At 41.0% G+C, this 24,478-nt stretch overlaps 1 protein-coding gene across 5 annotated transcripts in view; it reads left to right on the forward strand.

The window, feature by feature from the left end:
* The window catches only part of plce1 (phospholipase C, epsilon 1), an 88,832-nt gene that overhangs the window by 57,025 nt on the left and 7,329 nt on the right, over nt 1-24,478 (forward strand). For 3 of the 5 annotated variants that reach the window (XM_034106718.2, XM_034106719.2, XM_034106721.2), the window contains 29 exons: nt 4,419-4,564; nt 4,740-4,887; nt 5,091-5,201; nt 5,315-5,424; nt 5,580-5,696; nt 7,056-7,097; nt 7,779-7,907; nt 8,005-8,141; nt 8,862-8,968; nt 9,098-9,222; nt 9,334-9,478; nt 9,607-9,762; nt 9,896-10,010; nt 10,164-10,326; nt 10,433-10,555; nt 11,484-11,620; nt 11,702-11,940; nt 12,209-12,270; nt 12,348-12,513; nt 12,639-12,746; nt 13,108-13,224; nt 14,050-14,208; nt 14,595-14,730; nt 14,956-14,997; nt 19,376-19,494; nt 19,619-19,736; nt 21,021-21,140; nt 21,560-21,853; nt 23,237-23,400. In XM_034106718.2, the coding sequence (XP_033962609.1) occupies nt 4,419-4,564; nt 4,740-4,887; nt 5,091-5,201; nt 5,315-5,424; nt 5,580-5,696; nt 7,056-7,097; nt 7,779-7,907; nt 8,005-8,141; nt 8,862-8,968; nt 9,098-9,222; nt 9,334-9,478; nt 9,607-9,762; nt 9,896-10,010; nt 10,164-10,326; nt 10,433-10,555; nt 11,484-11,620; nt 11,702-11,940; nt 12,209-12,270; nt 12,348-12,513; nt 12,639-12,746; nt 13,108-13,224; nt 14,050-14,208; nt 14,595-14,730; nt 14,956-14,997; nt 19,376-19,494; nt 19,619-19,736; nt 21,021-21,140; nt 21,560-21,853; nt 23,237-23,400 (3,855 nt within the window). The remainder of the gene's footprint in view (nt 1-4,418; nt 4,565-4,739; nt 4,888-5,090; nt 5,202-5,314; nt 5,425-5,579; nt 5,697-7,055; nt 7,098-7,778; nt 7,908-8,004; nt 8,142-8,861; nt 8,969-9,097; nt 9,223-9,333; nt 9,479-9,606; nt 9,763-9,895; nt 10,011-10,163; nt 10,327-10,432; nt 10,556-11,483; nt 11,621-11,701; nt 11,941-12,208; nt 12,271-12,347; nt 12,514-12,638; nt 12,747-13,107; nt 13,225-14,049; nt 14,209-14,594; nt 14,731-14,955; nt 14,998-19,375; nt 19,495-19,618; nt 19,737-21,020; nt 21,141-21,559; nt 21,854-23,236; nt 23,401-24,478) is intronic. The other 2 variants (XM_034106720.2, XM_034106722.2) reach the window with 2 other exon arrangements.

Consider the following 24,478-nt stretch of genomic DNA (forward strand, 5'->3'; position numbering starts at 1 on the left):
CCAGTTAAAACACACCGTAAACAGGCTTCAAAATAATGCGGAAAACCACCCAATCTGGCAACAGCAAGCTGCCTGTGACGCGTACGCGCCTGTCACCCCTGGCTGTCGCACTAAAATATAAATATACTAAATATATCAGACTCCTCACAACAAACAATGTGGAACCGCGGAACCGGCGAGCATTGAATGAATGAATGAATGAATGAATGAATTAGTATGGACGAAGCCGAGAGCAGCTGCAGCAGCACTCGCTCAGAGTGAGACTCTACGGCAGGGGTGGGGAACCTCCGGCCTCCGGCCGTATACGGCCCGCGAGACAATTTGGTACGGCCCTCGAGGTAATTTATAAACACACGCAAAAAATAAAAAAATGAAAGAAATCTAGACCGCAAAAAAATTAAACAAGCGAGTACCTGTTTTTCCTGGCCAAGGTCAGGGTCCTTGAACACAACACGAGCCTAACGTGTCATCACGTGGTATATGTCTCGACTGACAGGGGTGCAGTTCTGACGGAGAGCACCAGAACGCCACTCCAGCACTTCAGAAATTGCAGTACCGATAAGTCCGTACACATGCCACAGTTTCTGCGTGTCTGTGTCTTTAGTTGTAAGCCCAGTGGCGATCTGCTCATCTGTCATACTATAATAACTGTGTTGTTGTCATTAGCATCTGGTTAGCTAGCTATGCTAACGAATATAAGAAGCTTTGTCTACAACCAGTGAGGTAAAGGCACATCTTTATATGATCATTATAGTTATAAAAAAAATAAGAGAATAAAGTAAACAGGTATAAAATACTATAAGACAGTTATTAATAAAGAAGAATACAGTTTGAAAGGGTAGTGATTTGTCAAATATCCATAAATTAAAAGAAAATCTGCTTACAGTTGTGTTTGGGTGTTGAGAGATGTGTCCATAGATCTCCTAATGTTGCTCTCAAAGTGCAACACATCTTGCCAGGGGAGCATGCCCCCCGGACCCCCCTAGAGGAGGTTAGGTCCCCCCCACTTAAACCATGTTCACATGGATAGGAAACTAAATACATTTGCACACATCTTGTGTCCATAAATTATCTTTCTGTTTAGGTGGTCACGCCACACCCTGCACGTGCATGCATACGCGAGTCATGGTGAGATATCTGGATTAGGAGGTTGCTTTTTCTTTGCACAGCATGAAATGAATGAGCTGTGATTTTAGTTTTTTTAAGCAGAGGTCAATAACTTGTACGGCCCTCTGAGGATATTGTAAAAATTGAAATGGCCCATTAACATCGTACAGGAGACAAATAATAGCTCGCAGCAACGTATTGAAAAAAGAACTATGAACTATAAATTAGTTCATTTTTGAAACCATGAACTTTAGTTCAAAATGTTGAATTATGAACTATGAACTGAACTAGTTCATTTTAAAATATGTGAACTGTGAACTGAACTAGTTCATGTAGAAAGTGAACTTTCCCAACACTGCTGAACCGTTAATTAACACAAACAAAGTTGAACATTTATTTCGTTTTTAAGCCATTTTTTAACCAAAAAAGCAAAATATTTTGATAACATATTTGAATTATTTTAGCCTTGTTTGTTGTAGTTTTTTCGTCTTTTTGTTGAACTTTCTTGAGCTTAATGAAAATAGTTAAGTTGAAGCCTTTGTAATGGTTACTTATTCTTTAGGCTTCGGTCTCCTTTTGTATTAATGAATTCCCAACAAGACATATTCTCTAGTATAGATGACTTAATTGGGTTTCACGGTTTTAAGCTTTTACATGTTTAACTTTAGGGATTTGACTGACAACATTTATATTCATAGATAATTTTGTCCGTTTTCAATCTATGTATGGGAGTGAGTGATTGTAGTAAGCAGGATGGAAAGCATGGCAGGAGAACATTTGGAGTCAGGGAGGAGTGAGACGTTTGGGCCCCTGTACCACTTGGACCACTATGTGTTCATGTGGTGACTTTGTCATAGCTCTCTGTCAACCTTGGTTATGTAATTCATGTATCAAGGAGAAACTGACCTGCATAGTTCAAGTAATACACACACACACACACACACACACACACACACACACACACACACACACACACACACGCACACGCACACGCACACGCACACACGCACACACAGAGAGAGATGGAGACAGCCAGACGGACAAACAGATGGACACATATACAGACATTAAAGGGGGGATCAGTTTGTACCTAGCTCCGGGTGTGTGTGTGTGTGTGTGTGTGTGTGTGTGTGTGTGTGTGTGTGTGTGTGTGTGTGTGTGTGTGTGTGTGTGTGTGTGTGTGTGTGTGTGTGTGTGTGTGTGTGTGTGTGTGTGTGTGTGTGTGTGTGTGTGTGTGTGTGTGTGTGTGTGTGTGTGTGTGTGTGTGTGTGTGTGTGTGTGTGTGTGTGTGTGTGTGTGTGTGTGTGTGAAATGTTATTAAGCTGCTTTGATAATGCACTGTACATTTTGCCCACGTTGAGTGTGTTTTACTGTGTGCGTCCTGTCTGTTCTCATCTCTTGCTCTTCAGTGCCATTACACGCTCTCTCTCTATATATCTCTTCATAACCTGTCCATTATCTCTCCCACACAACACTGAGCACACACTTTTGCTATCTGGAATATCAGAAGAGATGCCAACTCTGTAAAATGCCTTGATCCGTGGCGCTTCAAAAAGCCACTTTGCAGACGGTCAGAGTGGTTCAAATGGTGACTGTAATTCAACCCAGGCGCTGACAAGGCTGCGCTTTATGTCATGATGCTCGAAGTGACTGATAGCACATTTTCACGTAGGGCGCGCACATCCTGGCACGCACGGAGCATACAGTGAGATAGTGTTGGGCGGTAGGGTTGTCATGTACTGTCAATTCTAATACAACTTAAACATAATGGAGTAAGACTCTAAATCCTTGAGTACGTGTTATCTCACGCTCAAACATCAACAATTCCATGCAATAATGATACAATAATATGATAAAATAGGAAGCTTCAGCTGAAACGGCTGTTTTCTTAACAATAACATTTCAAACTTGTTTCATTCTAGTGTGACTGAACTACCTAATCATATTCATGTTTTCTATTTGAGTGAAGGAAGATATTACATTAGTGAGTTATCTCTTTGAGAAGGATTACATTTTCTCAGTCACCCTCTGCTTAAACCATACAGGATTGCTTTTGCTCGTATTGGATAAGGGGGGGAAAGCAAGACTTAACAAACCATATAACTATTAACATAAAATAGTTAGACAAATACAGTTTAGCATTTCATCAAAAGTGTAGATTATCTGCTTATGAAGTAACTTAACTGCGTAGAAGATCTAATCTAGGATGTCTGTATAAACGTAAGCTGTGTTTATAATATACATGTTATGTGAATACATGGTACACAAATACTCTCATACATGCAGTAGTGTATGTTAAAGGACCCATGTTGTGTACAAGGGCCGGGGGTTTGGTTGCATGTGTGATGTAGGATTTCTGTGTATGCTTAGAAATTAATAGATATTGAGGACAGAGGTGACGGGGGCAAAAAAATAAATAAATGACAAGCTCAGACTCCGTGAGAAACTGCGTACTATGTTACATGTTTGTGTGGCTTTATTTAGTCCCTGTGTAGTCAGACTGTGGTGGGCTTTACAGACCCTTACATAACCCAGTAATAGATCTCTGGGCCAGGGGGATGTGTTCACCGCCTGCAAGGCAAGAGGGGTTGGACAGTTTCAGTGTGTGTGTGTCTGTGCATTTATGTGCATGTGTGAAAACATTCATGAGTCTTTAACACATAGCGACAGACACTAAAGAGCAAGAGTCAGCAAAACTGAAATCTGATCTTGTTCTGTGTTGTGAGTGCCTGCGTGTTGCAGAGCATGTTAAAGGAAGCTGACCCTGATGCATATCTGGCTCTTCCATCGTCGTTTTTGCGCGTGTTTGAAGGCAGTCAGCGGGTACAGTTGACACATATCTGATCGCATTCTTTGGTGTGTGTGTGTGTGTCGTACAACTTTCGATACATGTTGCCAAACCAGACTTTAAAAGAGACCACACACAATAAAGAGTTTATGCAAGCGTCCACTATTAATTGCATATGCTTAAATATATACAATTAATTTCATACAGTATAGCTAGCAGAATTTTCATCATGAGAGAGCGAAGTTAGTTAGTTTAACATGTTTAATAATTTGTCGCAAATTAGCCACATTGGTATCATCGATTAAGTTGAGTGATTCTTTACCCATTCATGCAAAAAATGTTTTTTAGATTCTAAAATATGGAGATTTCCTGCTTTTCCTTGTTTTATATAATAATAAACTCAATATTACAACACTTTCAGATTGCTTTTCAGACCATGGATCAATCAAGAAAGTAATCAGCGAATTGTTGGTGATGAAAGTGTTAGTGGGCTGAAACTGTATGTTGAACTCTTCATCACCAGGTGAGTTCATGGGTGACATGGCTGATCCTGACTGCGGGGTCCATGGAGGAGAAGAGAGAAGTGTTCTCCTACCTGGTCCATGTCGCTAAATGCTGCTGGAACATGGGCAACTACAACGGTGTCATGGAGTTTCTGGCTGGACTCAGGTGCAAAAGCACACACAAAAACACTCAACTATGATTAATGATTATGATTATGATCAACTAGTGATTAATGTTCCGCATCTTTTTGTTGTTTTTTTTGTCTAAATAATGTTTTTTTTTAAAACCCGATCACGCAAAATATCCCATTTGACCAACAGAGATTTTCTTTATCCTCCAGGTCCCGCAAAGTGCTGAAGATGTGGCAGTTTATGGATCAGTCAGACATCGAGACCATGAGGAGCCTGAAGGACGCCATGGCTCAGCACGAGTCTTCTGCCGAGTACAAAAAGGTTGTGACCAGAGCCCTCAATATCCCAGGATGCAAGGTGGGTTGCTGTTTTTAAAGGTTTGATTTGGAGAGATAAGGTCAATAACAAAACTGTTGATTTTGTATTACAATAGAACATACAAAAACAAAACACTCGAGTACCGTACTCGTCCACAGCCAATCTAATGGTGTAATTTGTAATGTGTCACTTTAGTAGTTCACTTTATTTCTTACTTGGAATGTGTTCTTTTCTGACCATAGGTGGTGCCATTCTGTGGGGTTTTTCTGAAGGAGCTGAGTGACGCGTTGGATGGCACAGCCAGCATCATCAGCCTGAAACCACCTGTGGATAATTCAGAGGACTCCATAGAGGTGCAGCAAACACTCACACGCATTAACACACACATGTACATCTCATATTACTGACGTATGCACTAATAATCAGACATCATATTTCAATTCCATCTGCTTTCATTTGTGTTTAGTTTGTGTCTGACTTCAGCGGCCAGCACAACTTCATGTCGCGGTCAGGTCCTGATGGACTACACATCCCAGAGAAAGAAGCCACTGTCAGCAACATCCTCCAGATCATCAGGTAAAAACACACGACGACGGAGTGAAAGCTAAACAAGTGTCTGTCTTCGTCACTTCCCACTTTCTGTTCCACTTTATCCTACTCGCTGTTTTGCTTTGTTCTCAAATGATTCTTCACATTATTCTCCTTTGACTCGTCTCTTTCTTTACCCCCAGATCCTGTAATCGTAGTTTGGAGGCAGAGGATCCTGAAGATGCTTCCACCAGTCCTTCGTCTACTGGCCAATCCCCGACGTCCAGAAACAACTCCTTCAGGGACCGCTGCCGCAACCAGTCAGTACCTCCATTTCCATATTTCCTATATTTTCTTTACCAAAAAGATAGAGTTCCTTCAGTGAGCAGCATCAGGGTCTGCACAACAACTCTCAAGACGAAAGAGTCCTGCTTACCACCCTAGAAAGGTGCAGTATTACATAAGCTTATGAGATTTACAGTACAGATTGAATCCATCAAGAAACTTCACCGTTGTCTATCTTTGATCGGTTACTGCAGTAGCTTTCACTTTTTGTTTACGGCTGTTGTACAGTATTTCCTGTTCTCGCTTCTTGTTCTGAAAAACAGGTGGTGTGTCGAGCACATCTTTTATTTATTCACGTATTGTGCTTAAAGAACATTAAACCCTAAATGTTTTTTTAATACTTATATATTTCTTTATTTGGTTATTGGAAGAACAAAAGGCAAACCACTCCTTTAAGGCAGACTGGAGAGGTTGTATTGTTATTGCTGTATTGTATTGTATCTGCCAAAGTTCAATTTGTCAAAATGTTTTCCCTTCCTGTTCTTTCACAGACAAGGACTTAAAGACAAAGTAAAATATGGTCCGTCATATATAGATTTATATCCGAACTATAAAAACTGCTGAGCTGTTTAACTGTAAGTTTCTGAAAAGGCTTTTGTGGCCATCCAACCAAAGGAGTCCTTTTCAGAATAAATCAGGCAGCTGCTGCAAAATGATTATCATAAGACTAAGAATTGCATTTTTAGAAGCTGTAAATATATTGAAACATTTGTATTTGATGAACTAAACAACTTGATGCTGATTCAGGGCTTAGAAATATGTGGTCTGTAGGGCATGTTCCTTTTGTTTCAAGATAATGAGCTTATGAAGAACACTTGTGCAGATTGTTATTGAGATGAGGAGATGTTCACATAAACTCCTGTGTCACAGAGATACAAGATAACAGGTTAGTTTCCTGTCAGAGCAGGAAGCAACCGAGCTCTGGTACCTTTCAGCACACTGGTGGCAGGTAGCTAAAGACACACGCTGGAATGTGGACACTAACTTCCAATGTTGTTCATTTCAAGCTCGGCCTGCACTGTTTGTGTTATGGGAACCTGGATTATCTTCTCTGTGTTTCTGGACACTTTTCTCTGACTCTGAGTTATTAGTTCACATTAGAGCTCAGGATAACAACTCCATTTTGGCTTGGTGTGTTGAGTTCATTTGTCTTGGATACAGATCATCTTTCTTACTCAGAGATGTTTCGGAATTATTTCCATGTGTTTCTGATCTTTCCCTCTTGCATTCTCTTATTGCTATATTTCTTTTCACTTCTGTGTACTGAACTTGTTTCACTCTTTGTTGGTCTCACACTTCCCTTCTTGCTTCTTTGTCCCCTTTTCCTATTCTAGTTCCCATTCTTTTAGGACACCGTCAGAATCAAACCATGTCTTGTAAGTGGTTATAAATGTGTCAGGATTGTCATTATGCTGCCTAACATTAACTTGGTTAAAGTTGCTGTTTGACTGGAAACTTGTTAAGTACCGTACTTTTCGGACTATAAAGCGCACCTGCATATGAGCCGCAGCAGCTAAATTGTCCGTCTGTCTTGCTCTCGTTCTGTCTCTCGGTTCCACTTTTACTTTGGCGCGCTACCTGTCTCACTCTTTTCCGGCCTCCAGCTTTTCTTGCTGGAGCCCGCCGCTTAAAGGTGGCGGGCGCGGACCGGTCATAGAGCCCATAGCATTAAAGGTGGTTAATTGTACCTGTCAAATCCATAGATTTAGGAGGTTCCCTAGTGGCCGTTAGCTGTACAGCGGCTTATCATATTATTATCCGAAAAGTACGGTAATCAAGGAATGTGCAATGACAAATGCATGATACTCAACTGATGCACTACAGTACAGGATACATTTCCGTGTCTTACTGTAGATGCAGCTCAATTATTTCTTTTGACTAGACACAGTAACTCATTTTTTAAAAAACATACTAAGTGAAGTAGTTGAAATGAAAACAAGAAACGTATTTACAGATTTCTGTGAAATAAATTAAATACAATTTGTAGTTTTTAGATGTAGTTTCATAATCCTAAACTTCCTCTCTGCTCTTGTAACCCAACTTCTACCCATCTTTAGATTCATGGTGGGGGATTTGTCCGATTCGGAGGGGGACTTGTCGTCTGAGCCGGGGGTGAAGGAGGTGGAGTTTCAGGGGACTGAGGAGACGCACAGAGCCTTCAGCCATGGCACTGAGCTCATTCCCTGGTAAGAAACACACACTTATACCCCAACACACACACACACACACACACATATAAAGCTCAACAAACACTCCACGCTTATTGCTGTCTCCATTCCTCAGGTACGTGTTGTCGCTGCAGCCAGACGTCCACCAGTTTCTGCTGCAGGGGGCCACGGTCATCCACTACGACCAGGAGAGCCACCTCACTGCTCGCTGCCTGCTGCGGCTACAGCCCGACAACACAACACTCACCTGGGGTAAGTGATGACCGTGTCATTAAAAGAAAATCCCTACATCATTCAAAAGACATGGGTTTCCCCTGAGATTGGAACAGCTTGTTAGCCATTGTTCAGACTCATCGTTCAGATATGTCAAAAATATACAAGTTTACTTTTTAACAGCTTTGACAAAATGTAAAGAAAGTATATGAAACATTTTAGTTTAACTTACAACCTTGTTGTCTGGGGTTTGTATTTTCCAGACTGTTATATTTTCAAATATAACCCTCTCGTTTATTTTCCAGCAGTGAGAGGGTTAAAGTTTGTTGTTTATAAAGAATTATTTACACCAAACGTTTGATTTTATTGACTTAAATTAGTTAATAAGTTAGTTGGTTAGTTAGTTCATTGACATGCAATTAAATTAACTGCTTTATAACCAAAATGCCCTAATTGGGATTAATAAAGTACATCTTATCTTATTATCTTATCTTGTCATCTGTACAAGTTGAGATGTCTGTATGTGTGTTTATATCTCAGAGTCAAGCCCAATTTCCTTTCACATTATTACTCAGGCATCTATTTCATATTTCCTGTGTCATTATTATATTTTAAACATCCTTTATATGTGTTTATACTCTGTAATTGAGCACCATGTCTTTTGTAACATTTACAATTTAAACAGGTTATAATTATTGCCCAATTTCCTATGGCTTAACTACATTTCAAACATATTGTAAATGTTTTGATTTATGACAGGTAATCCTCAGAGCGGAGGGGCTTCCCCTGCAGAGCAGCCACTGGGATTAGGACAGTCTGTAGTGGCAGGACTGGCAGAGGGCCTCTTGGACCTGGCAGTTGTGAAGGTTTGTTGATTAAATATTTACCTGGTATTTAGGCTGCATCTTTGGCCTGGAGAACCGTTATTTATTTAGTAAAAAACTACACAATATGTCTTGAGCCACTTCCTTAACTTTGTCTATTTGAATGTACAGGCAGTGTTCATGGGTCATCAGGGAGTGGACGTCCATGCAGTATGTTTGCAAAACAAGCTCAGCCAGATGACGGTGGAGGAAAATGGCCTCAGCCTCCTTTACGGTCTCAGTACCACCGACAACAGGTTAGTTCCTTGATACCTCTTTCTTAAAGCTTGTGCATTGCTACACTAGTACTTAAAAGCACCTTGCTGTTTACTAAATATTTTGCGTTATCTCCTAACTCCTGCCACCAGGCTCCTGCACTTTGTGGCCCCCAACCACACTGCAAGGATGCTCCACAAGGGCCTGACAGAGTTGGTGAATGCAACCAGAAGATTAAAGAAGTTTCCTGACCAGAGGTTGCAGTGGCTGAGGAAGCAGTATGTCAGCATGTATCAGGTACACTTAACATTACTTTTCTTGTACACGCCCCTTTATTTCCACCATTGGGTGAGGTCGTTTTTTTTTTCTCTCTTTTTCTGAAATGCTCCCCTCCATATAACCCTCTGTGTGTCCGTCTCCGTTAGGAGGACGGCAGGTACGAAGGCCCTACCCTGGCTCATGCCATTGAGCTGTTTGGTGGGCGGAGGTGGAACATGGGTACAGGCGGAGTGGAAAAACCCAGCGGCCAGAAAAACAGCCCTAATGATAAAGCCAAGAAGAAGAAGAAGGTCCTTGTCAGGGTCAGTACATGAACAAGTTAAATAAAGCTTGAGGTACAATGTAGTCCTTGTTATGCCCTGTGGACTGATGTAATTTCTAATTCTGAATAGTTCCCTGTTTTTAGCATAAATTGTGTTTACACACCCGACACAGGGAGACAGTGGGGATGCCACGGATGACGAGATGGTTTCCAGGAAGACACGGAGCTGTAAAGAGGGACTGTATCGGAACGGGCCGGAGTCTGACAGCATCGACCAAGAAGATCCAGGTGACCCTTTACACATCTATTTCAATTCAAACAAAGAATCAAAAATGTGTCGATGTATCCGAAGCAAAGGCATTATAGCGTAAGAATCCAAAGACTACACACTTTATTGTCTGTATGATTCTTATTTACCCTTTGTCCTCTTTGCCTCCGTAGAGGACAGCTTCCCTGGACCATTCTCCCTCTCATCCAGTAAAAGCCCTGGATTGCTTGGATCTTCTTCCTCCTCTTCCTCGTCTTCCTCCAGTATGGCGGGGTCCAACCATTCCCGCCCACAGTCCTCTCCTGTCCTCTCTGGAACTGTCAAGCAACAGCCAGGGTACGTACCGTATTGTATACAAAGACTGGAGTGGAAGACTTGAAGTTTGGATTCTCATCCCTTTGTGTTTCCCTTGGGCTTTCTTCTCATTTCCCTCGGCTCGTAGGGCGTGGAGCAGCAGGTCATGGCACGGTCGTGGTAAAGGCTGTTTTAAAGGCTTCCAGAATCTCATGATTTCTGACAGCACCATGAGCTTCATCGAGTTTGTCGAGCTCTTCAAGTCTTTCAGGTATTGACCACATATTATCCTCCCCTGTTTCGTTGTTTTTCACATTGTTGTTGCACTGTATCAGCTGCGGACGAAGATACTGCCCCTAAAACAGATATTCAAACACATTCCTGGTTACATATGTCATATTTTGACATTCAGCAAAGGCCTGTAGCATATACGTATGTATATTGTACATGTTCTGTTCTCTCCTGCTATCTCTCTCCCTCTGGTTGTATAACTGCAGTGTTTTTATCAATAGCAGCTAAAGACATTAGATAACATCCAATAAATGCTTTTCAGGGTTATCAGACGTAGGACATTCTTCTGCGTAAAAATATTTAGCTTCTATAACTTTTTTCCCTATCAAAGGAAACAATGTTAGTATACCAGTCCTCCTGCATTTCTTAGATTGTCAGGTACATCCACTGCCCAGCAGTTTCCGCTTAAATTCCCCACTTGCTCAGCAAAAGCAATGCTGAGAAAATGGAAGTACAATACTTCAGCAAAGCAGCCTCTTAATAAATCCTGCTTATTTGCCATTTGACCATTGTCTGCAAAGGTTGAAACCCCTTTAACATCTCTGTTTAGCAATAGCAAGGAGCATATAACGTACAGCAAAACCAAATATTACAAATGGAGGATATTTGCCACACAAAAGTTTATTAATGTGACTTTTTATTTGGCCTTGAAAATAAATGTAGATCAAACTGAATGTATTTGAACAAGGGTAAATTGATCCAATGTGTGAGTGCTCTGTAGAGAAAATACTTACTGTCTATTGTAACAAGGCTTTAAAAAAAAAGATTTGTCTGCTTATCTTACACAAATGCTGCTGCACATCTGTTTCGTAGGACATTGGAATACAAATCCTAAAATAAACTGCTTGTCAGTTTTAGGTGGATAATAATCTTGGACTATAATCTGCTATGTGCCGTTTCCTCCACAGTATCCGAAGCAGGAAGGACTTGAAGGAGCTGTTTGACACCTTCGCTGTCCCCTGCAGTCGATCAACTCCAGAGTCTGCGCCTCTCTACACCAACCTCAGCATCGACGATAAAGACACAGGGCTACAGCCAGACCTCGGTAGAAACACTTCAATCTAATCAGCCAATAACATGTGCCAAACACCACTTTTTAACTTATTTTTCTCTTGGTCTTTTCCAGACTTATTAACCCGCAATGGCTCTGACCTTGGCCTGTTTATCCGGACGAGGCAGCAGATGTCTGACAACCAGAGGCAGATCTCAGACGCCATCGCAGCCGCCAGCATCGTGACCAACGGGACGGGGGTGGAAAATGCTTCACTGGGCGTCTTGGGATTGGCTATCCCTCAGCTCAACGACTTCCTAGTGAACTGTCAGAGAGAGCACTTGAGCTACGACGAGATTCTCAGCATTATACAGGTAGAGCCTGGAAGAAAGGGTTGAGAAAGTGCAAGGAGAGCACTTATACAAATCGATTTGACTAAAACATGAGGGAGAGATGAAGAGATGAAAGCATTATACTGTAGTTAACGACTGAGAGAAATATGAGAGACATGCCTGATGTAGATGTGTGATGTTTACAAGATGGATAAATGGATTACGGTTGAATGAGACCTCAGAAAAAAGGAAGGAGAGGGTAATGTTGATCAATAGTGGTAATTAAGGATTTTATGTTTTTCTCTTGCAGAGATTTGAGCCCTCATTGAGCATGAGACAAATGGGTTGGATGTCGTTTGAAGGCTTTGCAAGGTATAGAAAAAACGACATAACATAGTTTATAGTAGCATTATGTTTCTTTTGTCAAACAATCCCATCCTCCATTCCAGGTTCCTGATGGATAAGGAGAACTGTGCTTCTCGTATTGAGGAATCCCAGGTGAACCCAGAGGAGCTGCAGTACCCTCTGTCCTACTACTACATCGAGTCTTCTCATAACACCTATCTGACCGGACACCAGCTCAAAGGAGAGTCCTCTGTTGAGCTGTACAGTCAGGTAAGTTAGCCTTTCACATATTAAAACCATATCTTAAATTGTTATTCTTAATTATTCTTACATTTTGACCCATAACTCCTATTTTTCACGTTTGTTTCTTATCAATTACTGCAATCTTTCACCAGGTGCTGCTGCAAGGCTGCAGGAGCGTCGAGTTGGACTGCTGGGATGGAGATGATGGCATGCCAGTTATTTATCATGGACACACACTCACCACTAAAATACCCTTTAAGGTAAGACATGCATTTGAATAATTCAATAGAGAAACAAGATCTAGAAGAAAAGAACAATTGATCACTGGCTCACAATGGAGCAATGTAGCCAAACACAATTCCCACGCTGTATGATGTATTTATACAAAGGTAATTCATAAAAATAAATCTACTGACCTTAGTTCATCAGCTGCTTGCTCTTGTGGAAAATACTAGTAACCATATTTTTCCGAACTTGAGTTCTTAAACAACTGTAAGTTATTTGAATGTTGTATCTAAATGTTTTACTAAATCCCATTAGTAGTTTGCATTGAGCTTCATTGTCTTATATTTGATTTTGACTGCTGTTTCTGAAAATACAATTTCTTCTATGATATTGAAGGATGTAGTGGAAGCAGTAAACCGGTCTGCATTTGTCAATTCGGACATGCCCGTCATCCTGTCCATAGAGAACCACTGCTCCCTTCCGCAGCAACGCAAGATGGCTGAAATCTTCAAGGTATGACGGCACCCAAACCTAAACTCTAGATAGATTCTTTAGTAGGTCCACATGCTCAATTTCAACAAGACCATGCTTTATATACAAGGAATGGCATGCACCTACCAGTTTCTGGCCAAACCACACTTGAGTAACGGTAGAAAATTATTTATATTCTAAAACATATTTTCCCTAGCCAGAGGCTTGCTTTGATAAAATTCAGGCTGAAAACTGTGCCTTTCTTTGTTGTTTACTCACCCGCACAAAGCCTCCTTCTTTCCTCCCTGGAGGCTGACTTCTGAGTGGCTTGATAAAAAAAAAAAAGAGTCTTTCATGATGAGACAGCTTTGTGCCTCTGGCCAACTTACATCCACTTGAACTTGTTTATTTGGAATCTTATTTGTGTTGATAAAATTACCGTACTTTTCGGACTATAAGCCGCGACTTTTTCCCCCCATTTTTTTTGTACAGCTAACGGCCACTAGGGAACCTCCTAAATCTATGGATTTTACAGGTAAAATTAACCACCTTTAACGCTATGGGCTCTATGACCGGTCCGCGCCCGCCACCTTTAAGCGGCGGGCTCCAGCAGGAAAAGCTGGAGGCCGGAAAAGAGTGAGACAGGTAGCGCGCCAAAGTAAAAGTGGAACCGAGAGACAGAACGAGAGCAAGACAGACGGACAATTTAGCTGCTGCGGCTTATATGCAGGGTGCGCTTTATAGTCCGAAAAGTACGGTACTTCTTCACTACTTCTATCGCTTTGCATTATGTTCGGGTCTGTTCTGCATATCATTTCACATCATTTATTCACTGTGTGTCCATCACGTTTCAATATTTACCTTCAGACGGTGATTGGGGAACGCCTTGTGACTCGCTTCCTCTTTGAGAGTGATTTCAACGATGACCCTCACCTGCCGTCTCCTCTGCAGCTGCGGGGGAGAATCCTCCTGAAGAACAAGAAGCTCAAAGCACACCAGGCGCCGGTGGACATACTCAAACAGAAGGTCAAGAAGGAAGAAGGCTTCCTGTCCACACATACATAAACATGTACATTATTCATAGGTAGCAGGTAGCATTAGTACATTCAATATACAGCAGTGTTGATTAGAGTGCTGTCACATAAATAATAGATGCTAATGTGCTCAAATGCACACCTCCTGTACACCATTTTCACTACTACACTAAGATAATGTTCTTCCGTATACAGTATATGCAGTAAAGATTATCTGCTGATAGTTTAAAAATCCCAGATGCTGTGTAGATGTAGATCAAATGTGAGCTACAGGTATATCAGTGTACATATTATTCTCCCTCAAAATAATTTACGTGCACTGATTATCACTTTGCAGCACTTTCTGTTTTTTAAAACAATATTTGAACCCTTTTACAGGCTCACCAGCTGGCCCACATGCAGGCACAGGCTAGCAACGGGTCACCAGGGGTTACTTCACCTAACAACCACACCAATGAGGAAGAGGAAGAGGAAGAAGACGAGTATGACTACGACTATGAGTCTCTATCAGATGGTAAGGAGAACTGGGATGGGGTGTGAGCCCTGGAGATAACGTCACCGATATTTGTTTTCAATGGATTCCAGGGCTGAAATGAGTCATACATGAAATGTAGATTTTATATTAAGTAACCTTTGAATCAGATTCTGTTCTCACTTTTATTCTGTTTCTTTTTCTAACACCTTCTTTACGTTGATACTCCCTTCATTTCATAATTGATCTTGCCTGTTTTCCACTTAGCTGATGTCCTCACAGCCTCTACTGCCTCGTATAGTCTGGAAGGTAAACCCACGGCTCTGATGCGCCTCTCAATGTACCGGTGTTTCCATCAAATGTTGTTTTGTGCTGGTAGTTGCTGGTGTTTCCCTAATGTATTTCGTTCTGTAAGAAATTTGAAATATCTTGGTAACATTTTTATTAGTACTTGAAATGTACTTTATAAAATGCTACATTTAGATTTCGTTTCTGCAATTAAATTGTACGGAGAAATTATAGTTTATTGTTAGAAATGTATTGCTGTGGTTTCTACCACTGCAGAATAACTACAGAGGAAACACTGGTACATGGATGTGCCCTCGTGATTTGCATCATTGCTATACACTGACTCCTGTATGTGCCTTCAAACTGTAACAGCTGCTAGCTTTCTGCTGTTTGTCAATGTCAAGTTATGTTTTGCTGCACCGCAGCCATCTGTTGTAAGCAGCAATTAAAACTCGAGAATGCAATTCCTGAAGAAATTGCTATTGGGAATGCTTTATGCTGAAAAGCTGACTCTGAACTGCTATTCTGAAATGTAATGTGTAAGAAGAAATTGAAGAATTTAGATTGAAATGATACATGAACACTGGGGGCTTGAATGTGTGATAAGAGAAGAAAATAAAGTAAAAAAGCTTGGAAAAGCAGCAGAATATTTGAACTGCAAACTAACTTGATGACGAATGATCTGTCGCCATGGCAATGGTATTTGATGACACCCCATAATACGCTTAGATGTTTTGATGGCTGCATCGTTACCAAACCTGTGAAGTTTTGGGCCGTTTGGAGCATTTTCACTGAAGTTATGAGAAAACCGTGGTTCATAGCGAGCATTGTGTTGCCATGGCAACGACATTTGAAGACATTTCAAAACTGTCACGTAGATATCTTCACGGCTGGACTGTTAGCACACGTGAAGTTTGAGCACTTTTTGACCATTTTCATAGGAGTTATAGCAACATCGTGGTTTACGGCGAGGAATGTGTTGCCATGGCAACATCTTTTGAGGAAAACTCACTAATGGCACATAGACATGTTGAGGGCTGGACCATTAACTGTCATCTGAAGTCTGGTGGTGTTTTGACCATTTTCATATCAATTACGACTACATCGTGTTTTATGGCGAGGGACACGTTTCCATGGAAACGGCATATGGTGACACCCCCATAATTGACGTAGAGCTAGATTTGGGAATCATGGCAGGTTTAAAAGAAAATATGAAGGCAAAATTAAATCTGTCCTCCACTCTAGCTGTGACATCACGCACTCTAAAATCTGAAGAAGGCCTCTTTACCAAGGTCTGAACAATGTTTAATATCTCTAAAAGTACGAATCAGATTTAAAAGTTGTGTTACACGAATAATGTCAGAAAGATGTGTAACATTTTAAAGTTGGAATGAGGTTTCTGAGTGAAAGTATGAAGGAACAGTTAGCAGTTGAAGTTGCATGAAGATTGTTCAAGTCTGAAGAGTTTCTCCATTGACTTCCATGTTAAAAATGTGATGAATTATGGGATGTATCTCTGGAATTATGAAAGTTATGAATAAGAAAAGTAATAGCCATCGATCCCCGACCGAGCTGAACGTTTTGATGTTTGAACGGAGTTTCTGCGATGTGGAATGTGGGAGAAGAAGAGGCGCAAAATAACCCGGCGGAATAATAAAGAATTTTGTGCGTAGCATGACATGGTGAATTGTATGTGAAACTTAGTGATACCTTCAATTTCATTCAATCTATTTATTGGTAAACAAAAGGTATGAAGTTGTATTTTAGTTTTGTTATTATTATTTTTTAAATTGTAAATTCAAAGAAATACAGAAGTATTCCAAAGGGACATAGATGGAGAAGATTTTGAAAGTTGTGTTGTTTGACGATTTAATATTTAATTAGTGTGAGTTTCAACTACTGACCTCTGTTACAAGGCATCCTCCCTCATTCTCCAATGTAGCTAAACAAATATATAATATTTTTTTACTAAGACCACCGCTACTACTAATCACTTGTATTCATAATCATACAGTATACTATTCACAATAGAAGGCTGTCAAAGCACATGTATTGCTGCTAACTGTTCACGACATTAAGTATGCTTGGTGCGCTGTACACTTACCATAAGTGTATTATTGCAATGATACAAAAAGCACCCTGAATTCCAAGCTTGCTTCTTTTGACTTTGTTAATATGCGCTATGTGTATCCATCATCTAATGGATATTATTTTAAAAACTAAAGACATGTGATGTGAGCTTGTGTTTTTGTGTCTTTGTATTTGGCATTTTGTTTTCTTACAGTATGTTTTTTAACATTCTGTTTTAAGAGCAGGTTAGAGTATATCTGCAATAACCTTAAGGAATTATTTAGAAAACTCTGATTTAGTGCATTAAGGGCAAGGGTAGGACCTCACAGTCTGCTTCTAAATTGAATGAAAAATATGTAATTATGAATGAAACTAAATTATTGTCATGTGTAGAAAAATGTTTATTTATTTCTGGCAGTGTCAGTAAGATTCCTCTTTCTCCCTTCCTCCTTCCCGCCATACTATATTTTGTCAGTGACCTCGCTAGAAGCTGGGCAGGCTCATCATGAAAACAAAACAAAGCCATCTGGTTTCTCAGGCCCTACGCTGCCCCCGCACTAAACAACAGACCAGGGGAAACTACCCTATCCTGGGTCGCAGTCCCAACACTGCTCCTCCTGTCCCTGCCCTCTGCTTGTCCCTGTCGGAAGAACTTAATGGCCAAAGACCTTTACAACAAAAAAAAGTATCTTTTGAAACCTCATTGAGTGGCTAGATTTTGATACTTCCATTTTTTGTCAGTGAAATATTAACCATGATTGAATACACTCCACCATTGACAGTCTCCATGACCCTACATGCTTGTACTTAACATCAGCTGGCCATGTAAACAGAGATATTTGAGCTTTAAACTGCCAAGTCGCCACCGTCAATTGTTTAACGGTAACTCCCTCCAGGCACAGTCTGGGCCAACTCACTTCTCTGGCTTCTGTCTTCGGGGTGACATCCAGGGTCAGCTCCAGATTCCAAATGCCAGGAATTAAACACGTTTTCTGTGATAAAGAGCATCTGCATGTTCAAGCTGATATGTTCCTCGCTGTGATGAATGTGTAGGAGGAAATGGGAGCAAAGGGAAGAGCTCCCTCCTGTTGCTGCTGTTTACAGTTGATAAACTTTGCTTTGAATATCAACGAGGAGGAGCCTTCAGTGGCTTTTGCTTGGGATCCTGCTCATGTGCTCTGAAAGTAGTTATAATTATTCTGTAATCACCCTCTTCTGCAGTCATCTGAAAGGCATAACTAATAGCTGAATTAAACGCTGGGCCATTGCACATTACTATAATTAATTGCATCTGCATTCACACCAACAAACATGCTTGTGGTTTCATTCAGTCGTCATCCTGTACGTTAGACTCGAGTGTGTTATTGTAGAGTATATACAACTCATTTCCAACTAAGCATCAATCACCGTGGTTACATGCTAAATGTAATGCACAAGAAGCTTTACGCTGTAGTTAACTCTAGTGGCATATAAAAGCTCTGACTGTATTTACAAAACCCAAACTCCTCATTACATCAGAAGTAAGCAAGAAGTAACATTCCTGCAAGCTGAATTTACATTTTCTGACATATGCCTTACTGGTGATTCAGCATTGAATATACCAACTGCATCTTGGACACCAATGCACCATTGTGGTTTGGCAAATACATTTATTTATGTTTTTGTCAATTTATTGAACATGTCAGAAACAAAACATACGACAATAATTCTAATATATATATATATATTCTTTTTTTTTTTTTCTCACTCAAAATAATAATTCTAACAAAGTACAAAAAAATAATAATACAAAAAAAAAAAAAATTCTGAAATAGTCTGCCATTTTCAACAGGGGCAAGAAGAAGATTTAAAAGAAACTTTTCTGGTCCTACCCCCTCTAGCATACATTTTTCTTATAAATAAAGTATTAGGTCATCGTCATCAGCGACATGTTTGTTTTGTTAATTTTTTTTATCTTAGTTAGGCCAGTTTTTGGCTCCAGGTTAGCTAATGAACATAGGCCAATACAAATTTGGATTGGCAGTGCAGGAATAAGAAATATGTTTGACCTTAAAGATTAGTTTGGGGGCATGCCTGCTTGATTTGCAATAACCTCAACTAGTCACACCGAGCGTGTCCTGTTCAGCACTATGAGTGTACTACAGCTTTAACGTTTTGCAGTTTGTGCATTGTTCAAAACCATGCTAACACGTGCTGCGTATAAATCCGTTTGTTTATGACATTTGCTTTACTCGTTAAACGTTCCCTGAGGATGTGTGCTCTCCAGTCTGCTGCACTCACACTTATTAACACCTGGGAGCTTCGATAATTCATGTTGTGTCCTTAACAGATAACATCCTGGACGACAAACCAGAGGGGAAGAGCCCAGCAGACAAAGAGGAGCAGCCTGTTGATGAAATACCGAAGAGGATGAAGAAGCCTGAGAGCACCACGCAGAGCAAAGGAAAGGTAAGAAGCCCATTGCATAGCTACTCGCTGTATACGTGTGGCATTTTCTCCTGTAGTACATCACTGCCTCCTCAAGTTCAATGTTAACTGTGTTGTCCATGCCCTGTGTCTCCTGCACCTGTAGGTGTTTGACATGGAGCTTGGCGAGGAGTTTTACCTTCCTCAGAACAAGAAGGAGAGTCGACAGATTGCCCAGGAGCTGTCCGACCTCATCATCTACTGCCAGGCTGTGAAATTCCCTGGTACAGAACATGTCCTCATACTGTCCTCCTCACTGCTCTTTTCTTTCTCAACTTTTTATCATAGCACTTTTTGAGTGTGACTGTGTCTTCCTTCTCTTTTCCTTTTCTCTTGCTATCATGTTTAATATAACCTCTCTGTCTTGTCCCAGTCTAATCCATTCCCATGTTATATTTAAGAGGTCAAACCTTTCCGCGTGTTTTAATTTTTTTTTCATTGGAAGACATTTAATATGTCTCCATTCCTCTCCCACACTGGACACCCACAGAGATGACGAACCCCCTTGTTCCCCGGGGGGAAAGATACGATTACTTCACTGGTCTGTCAGTCCCAGAGCGTCACAACACACAGCACAGTTGTTGTCTATTAAGGAAATGTTTCTGGAATGTTCTTCTTCAGTTAGTCCCAGGTTCACATTTGACTAAGAGTTTCTGGTACTTCCCACTTCCTTCAGCTTGAACTGGTTAAAATCTGTTGAACTAAAATATCAACCTCTTATCGCTTTCCTCCCTCAAGCATCTTCTCTTCTCTGCTTGTCTCCTCTTTACTTTACATGACATTTGCCTTTATAAACGTGGCTGTGTTTCCACTGGTATTTTATTTGTTTACTGTTTCCAGGGACCTGAGATCTGAGAAAGAGGAGACGGGGCAAGCAGCCCAATTCTTTAAGGGCTGCACATTTGTTGTTTCTTTCCGCTGTCTGAACTTGCGGCAGACAGACATGCTACTTGTCTACAAGCATTTATACAATCCTAAAATGTACTTAAGATTCACAAAATGCTTGACACATTTCTTACCTCATATATTTTGTTGAAAAGAAGAAAAAAGATCTGGCACCAAATAATAAAGTGCTCATGATTCATAGTTTTTAAATGTGTTACATGCCATTAATGTTCATTAATTGAGCGACATGAATCTTATTACCATATCAAATAAGAAGATTTGAAGCATCGCTCTGCTTCTGTGCTGCATTCTCCTCGTCATCCCACAGACTTTAGGCAACATTTAATGGATTGCTTTACAGAACAAAAACACGCTAGTTCAAAAAATAAAAATACTTGTCAGTGCTATCAGCTTTAATCGTCCACCCTCATTAAAACAAATGCACTTGGTTTGACGCCTGAGTGGGAGAGGACTTCCTCCTCATGACCGAAAGTGACGGCGTTTAGAGAAAGTGATTTCTGGATGTTTGAGAAACAAATGATGAGATGGTGATGTCATGATCTGGTCTCCAGCCTGTCTGTGTTGCATTGTTGACCGCTGTCCTCTTGTGTGTGGGAACACAGGCCTGTCCACGCTGTCTCCTGCCGGCTCTGGCAGAGGGAAGGACCGGGGGAAGAGCAGGAAGTCCATATTTGGCACAGCCCCTGCTCCTGCGCTGACTCAGAGCCGCATCCCTGGTAAAGGTACGCCAAAAAACATATGAAGAAGTACAAAAAGACATACAACATTCCAAGCTTACAAATTATGTATCACTTGTATATAGACTCTTATGGCACTACTTCTATTCTATTTTATTGTATTTACTTGCACTATTTTACTGGTTTATTGTGTTGCCTGTGACCTAAGGTTTCCATCGACATAACTACACTGTACTGTAGCTATGTACGAATGACAATAAAAGCCTTGAATCCTGAATCTGAAAAAAGTTTGGGGAGAAACATCCTAAGCTGACATTCCACATCAAATCTCAAAACTCGTGATTCAAACCAATGCTGCATCCTGATTGGTTCTACAGCTACTCTAAATATTCAAGGACCACCACATCCCTAAAAGCAGCGAACAGGGTTTTCAGGGTCTTTAAAGGTCCCTCTCCTCCCTCTAGGTGGCAGCGAGCGGCTGAGCTGGGAGGAGCAGCAGCAGACGTCTCCCACCCTGAACCCCCCCACCTCCCTCAGCGCCATCATCCGCACGCCCAAGTGTTACCACATCTCCTCCGTCAATGAGAACGCCGCCAAGCGCCTGTGCCGCCGCTACTCTCAGAAGCTGATCCAGCACACGGGCTGCCAGCTGCTCAGAACGTACCCAGCGGCCACCAGGATCGACTCGACAAACCCCAACCCTCTGCTCTTCTGGCTGCACGGCATCCAGCTGGTGGCACTCAACTATCAGACTGACGGTGAGTGGCTGAAACTCTCTGTGTGCGAATCACTTAAACAGCACTTTCTGTTCATGTATGTCTCGCCATCAAACATTCTGCTCTACTCTGTCATCTTTCTCCTTTGTAATGCAATGTCAAGCCTCATTTACATCATAATGTAAGCTGTTTACAACTTTGCAATCCCTTGAAAATACCTAAAAGACTATATACTTCTAGAGTCGGTTTGTTTGTTATGTCTCTGCAGATAAAAGTATCTCTTATTATGCTCTTTATAAGAGATTGTTTTGTCGGTCTCTTTTTCCTCTTTCTTTCTTTTTCTCGTTCTTTCTGCCTTACTCTGTTGTTGTTTCAAATCGTATTTGTTCCTCCCTCTCCATTATCCAGCAATGTCTCTGTTCGCCGTCTGAACTCAGATGAAGTTACTTTCTCTAAAAGGCATATTACATTTAAAAGAACCTCTCATCCTCCTCTTTCTCATTCTCATTTGACCTTTGTCCTACTCCCTTCCTTTAAAACTATTCGTTCAACCCTCGTGTTTTATCCATCTCTTTATTTCAAATCATCTTCCCCATCATTTAGAAAGAGACTTACTTGCACTCAGACATGTCGTTTTATTTTTGTAGCACACTCTTATAAAGCCGACTTAAAATCCAACCTGGTAAAACAACTGCCGCAACAAACTGAATAATCTTCGTCTGTCCGTCCTGGGAGAGGGATCCCTCCTCTGTTGCTCTCCCTGAGGTTTCTCCCATGTTCCCCTTAAACTGTGGGTTTTCTCTGGAAGTTTTTCCTTGTACGATGTGAGGGTCGAAGGACAGAGGGTCTAAGGATAGATATTCTGAACAATCTGTGCTGTTGTATTTGCTGTAAAGTGTCTCTACTGTAGGCTATTTTTATTATATGTACAGCACTTTGGCTCCACCAAAAATCGTTTATAAATGTGCTATATAAATAAAACTTGATTTTATTAATTTTCCAACTTTTTTACATCATCAAGGTGAATTAAAGGTGGGGTAGGTAAGTTTGAGAAACCGGCTCGAGATACACTTTTTGTTATATTCCATGGAATGTTCTTAACATCCTGATAGCAATGAATATCTGAAGTGCTTTGAAGTGTAAAAAGCACGACCAATCATCTGAGCCGGCCCGGCTAAAGTAACTGGATGGCCTACCTGCCTGTCAGCCTTCCGTCTGTGCACAAACTTATCTCGTGCCCTCATTGGTCATGTGCGTGTTCGTGTGTGTTGGAGGAGGGGCTCTGTACGGAAGTGGCAGATTTTCTCCGGTCGTCTATTTTCAAATTCTAGCGCACTCGAGCCGGTTTCTCAAACTTACCTACCCCGTCTTTAAGGATTTATACCATACTTTGTTTACTTTATTACCTAATTTCTCTCCCCTCAGACTTGCCCATGCATTTGAACACAGCTCTGTTTGAGGCTAACGGCGGCTGTGGCTACGTCCTGAAGCCGGCGGTGCTGTGGGACCGCAGCTGTCCGCTCTATCAGCAGTTCTGTCCGATGGAGAGGGATGTGGAGAAGATGAGCCCCGCCGTCTACTCCCTCACTGTGAGTTAATGTGACATTTGGAGCAGAGTGGGAAATCAATCAGGAGGACGACTTTGTCCCGGAGAGGTTGTGCTCTGCTCTTTCCTCCTCACTCCTTCGTATATTACTTATTGCTAACCTCTTTTATACTGTCAGTTTACATTTCAGGAGTGCTGCGTAATCAGTTTCCTAAGTAAAGAGGATCGGATCTTATCATAGCTGTTTGTGTCTGCAAATACTCCTTTAAAAGATACATATATTTTCTTAATTTTTACAAATATATATCTCAAAAGTCTCTAAAATAGATAATTTTTCATGGTACATGTTTAAAAGCCTCAAGGCAATTAAATCTTTCTTAAGCCCGTTTTTCATCCTTAATAACCAGACCGGCACTGACATTTTAACTGGTCACTCCTAAGCACTCATGAGAGTCATTAAGGTGTGTGTGGACAGTTTTATTGTGAAGAGGTCTCTATGTGCTTATATTTGAGATGCATGAAGGCCGCCCAGTTTATATACCGGTGATTGAGAACAGGACCTCATAAAAGCTCTGCATTGCAATATGTCCACTCTGTCTCACAGCCACCCCCTGTCTGTCTGCGCTTTGCTTGACTTTCTGTTACCCATTGCATATTGTTTGGGGAAGAGAGCGATGAAAGCCCTAACAGTTTATCTCATCGTTATTGCATCGTCACAGAAAACTCAAGTTACAGACTTCAAATCAGACATTTAACTGGATTGGTCAAAAATAAAACGGGGACAAATATTTCAGCCTGGAGTTAAATTCATGACAAAGTAAGAGTGTAGGATTTGTTGACATTAAGTGATTATTTGTGCTTTTAAGTGTCCGGTGAAGTCTGTAAGTAAAAACTTTACTTAATGTTGGAATTACACGACAAAATAATGTGAATAATTATGAACTTCTGATGATACAGTACATCTGCTTTTATTTACCTCTCCAGACATTGACATCCATGTTCTCTGTGAGGTTCAAATGATCTGCTCAAATACCGTGTGTGTGTGTGTGTGTGTGTGTGTGTGTGTGTGTGTGTGTGTGTGTGTGTGTGTGTGTGTGTGTGTGTGTGTGTGTGTGTGTGTG

This window comes from Pseudochaenichthys georgianus, chromosome 19 (assembly GCF_902827115.2).
Source record: "Pseudochaenichthys georgianus chromosome 19, fPseGeo1.2, whole genome shotgun sequence".
NCBI lineage: Eukaryota > Metazoa > Chordata > Actinopteri > Perciformes > Channichthyidae > Pseudochaenichthys > Pseudochaenichthys georgianus.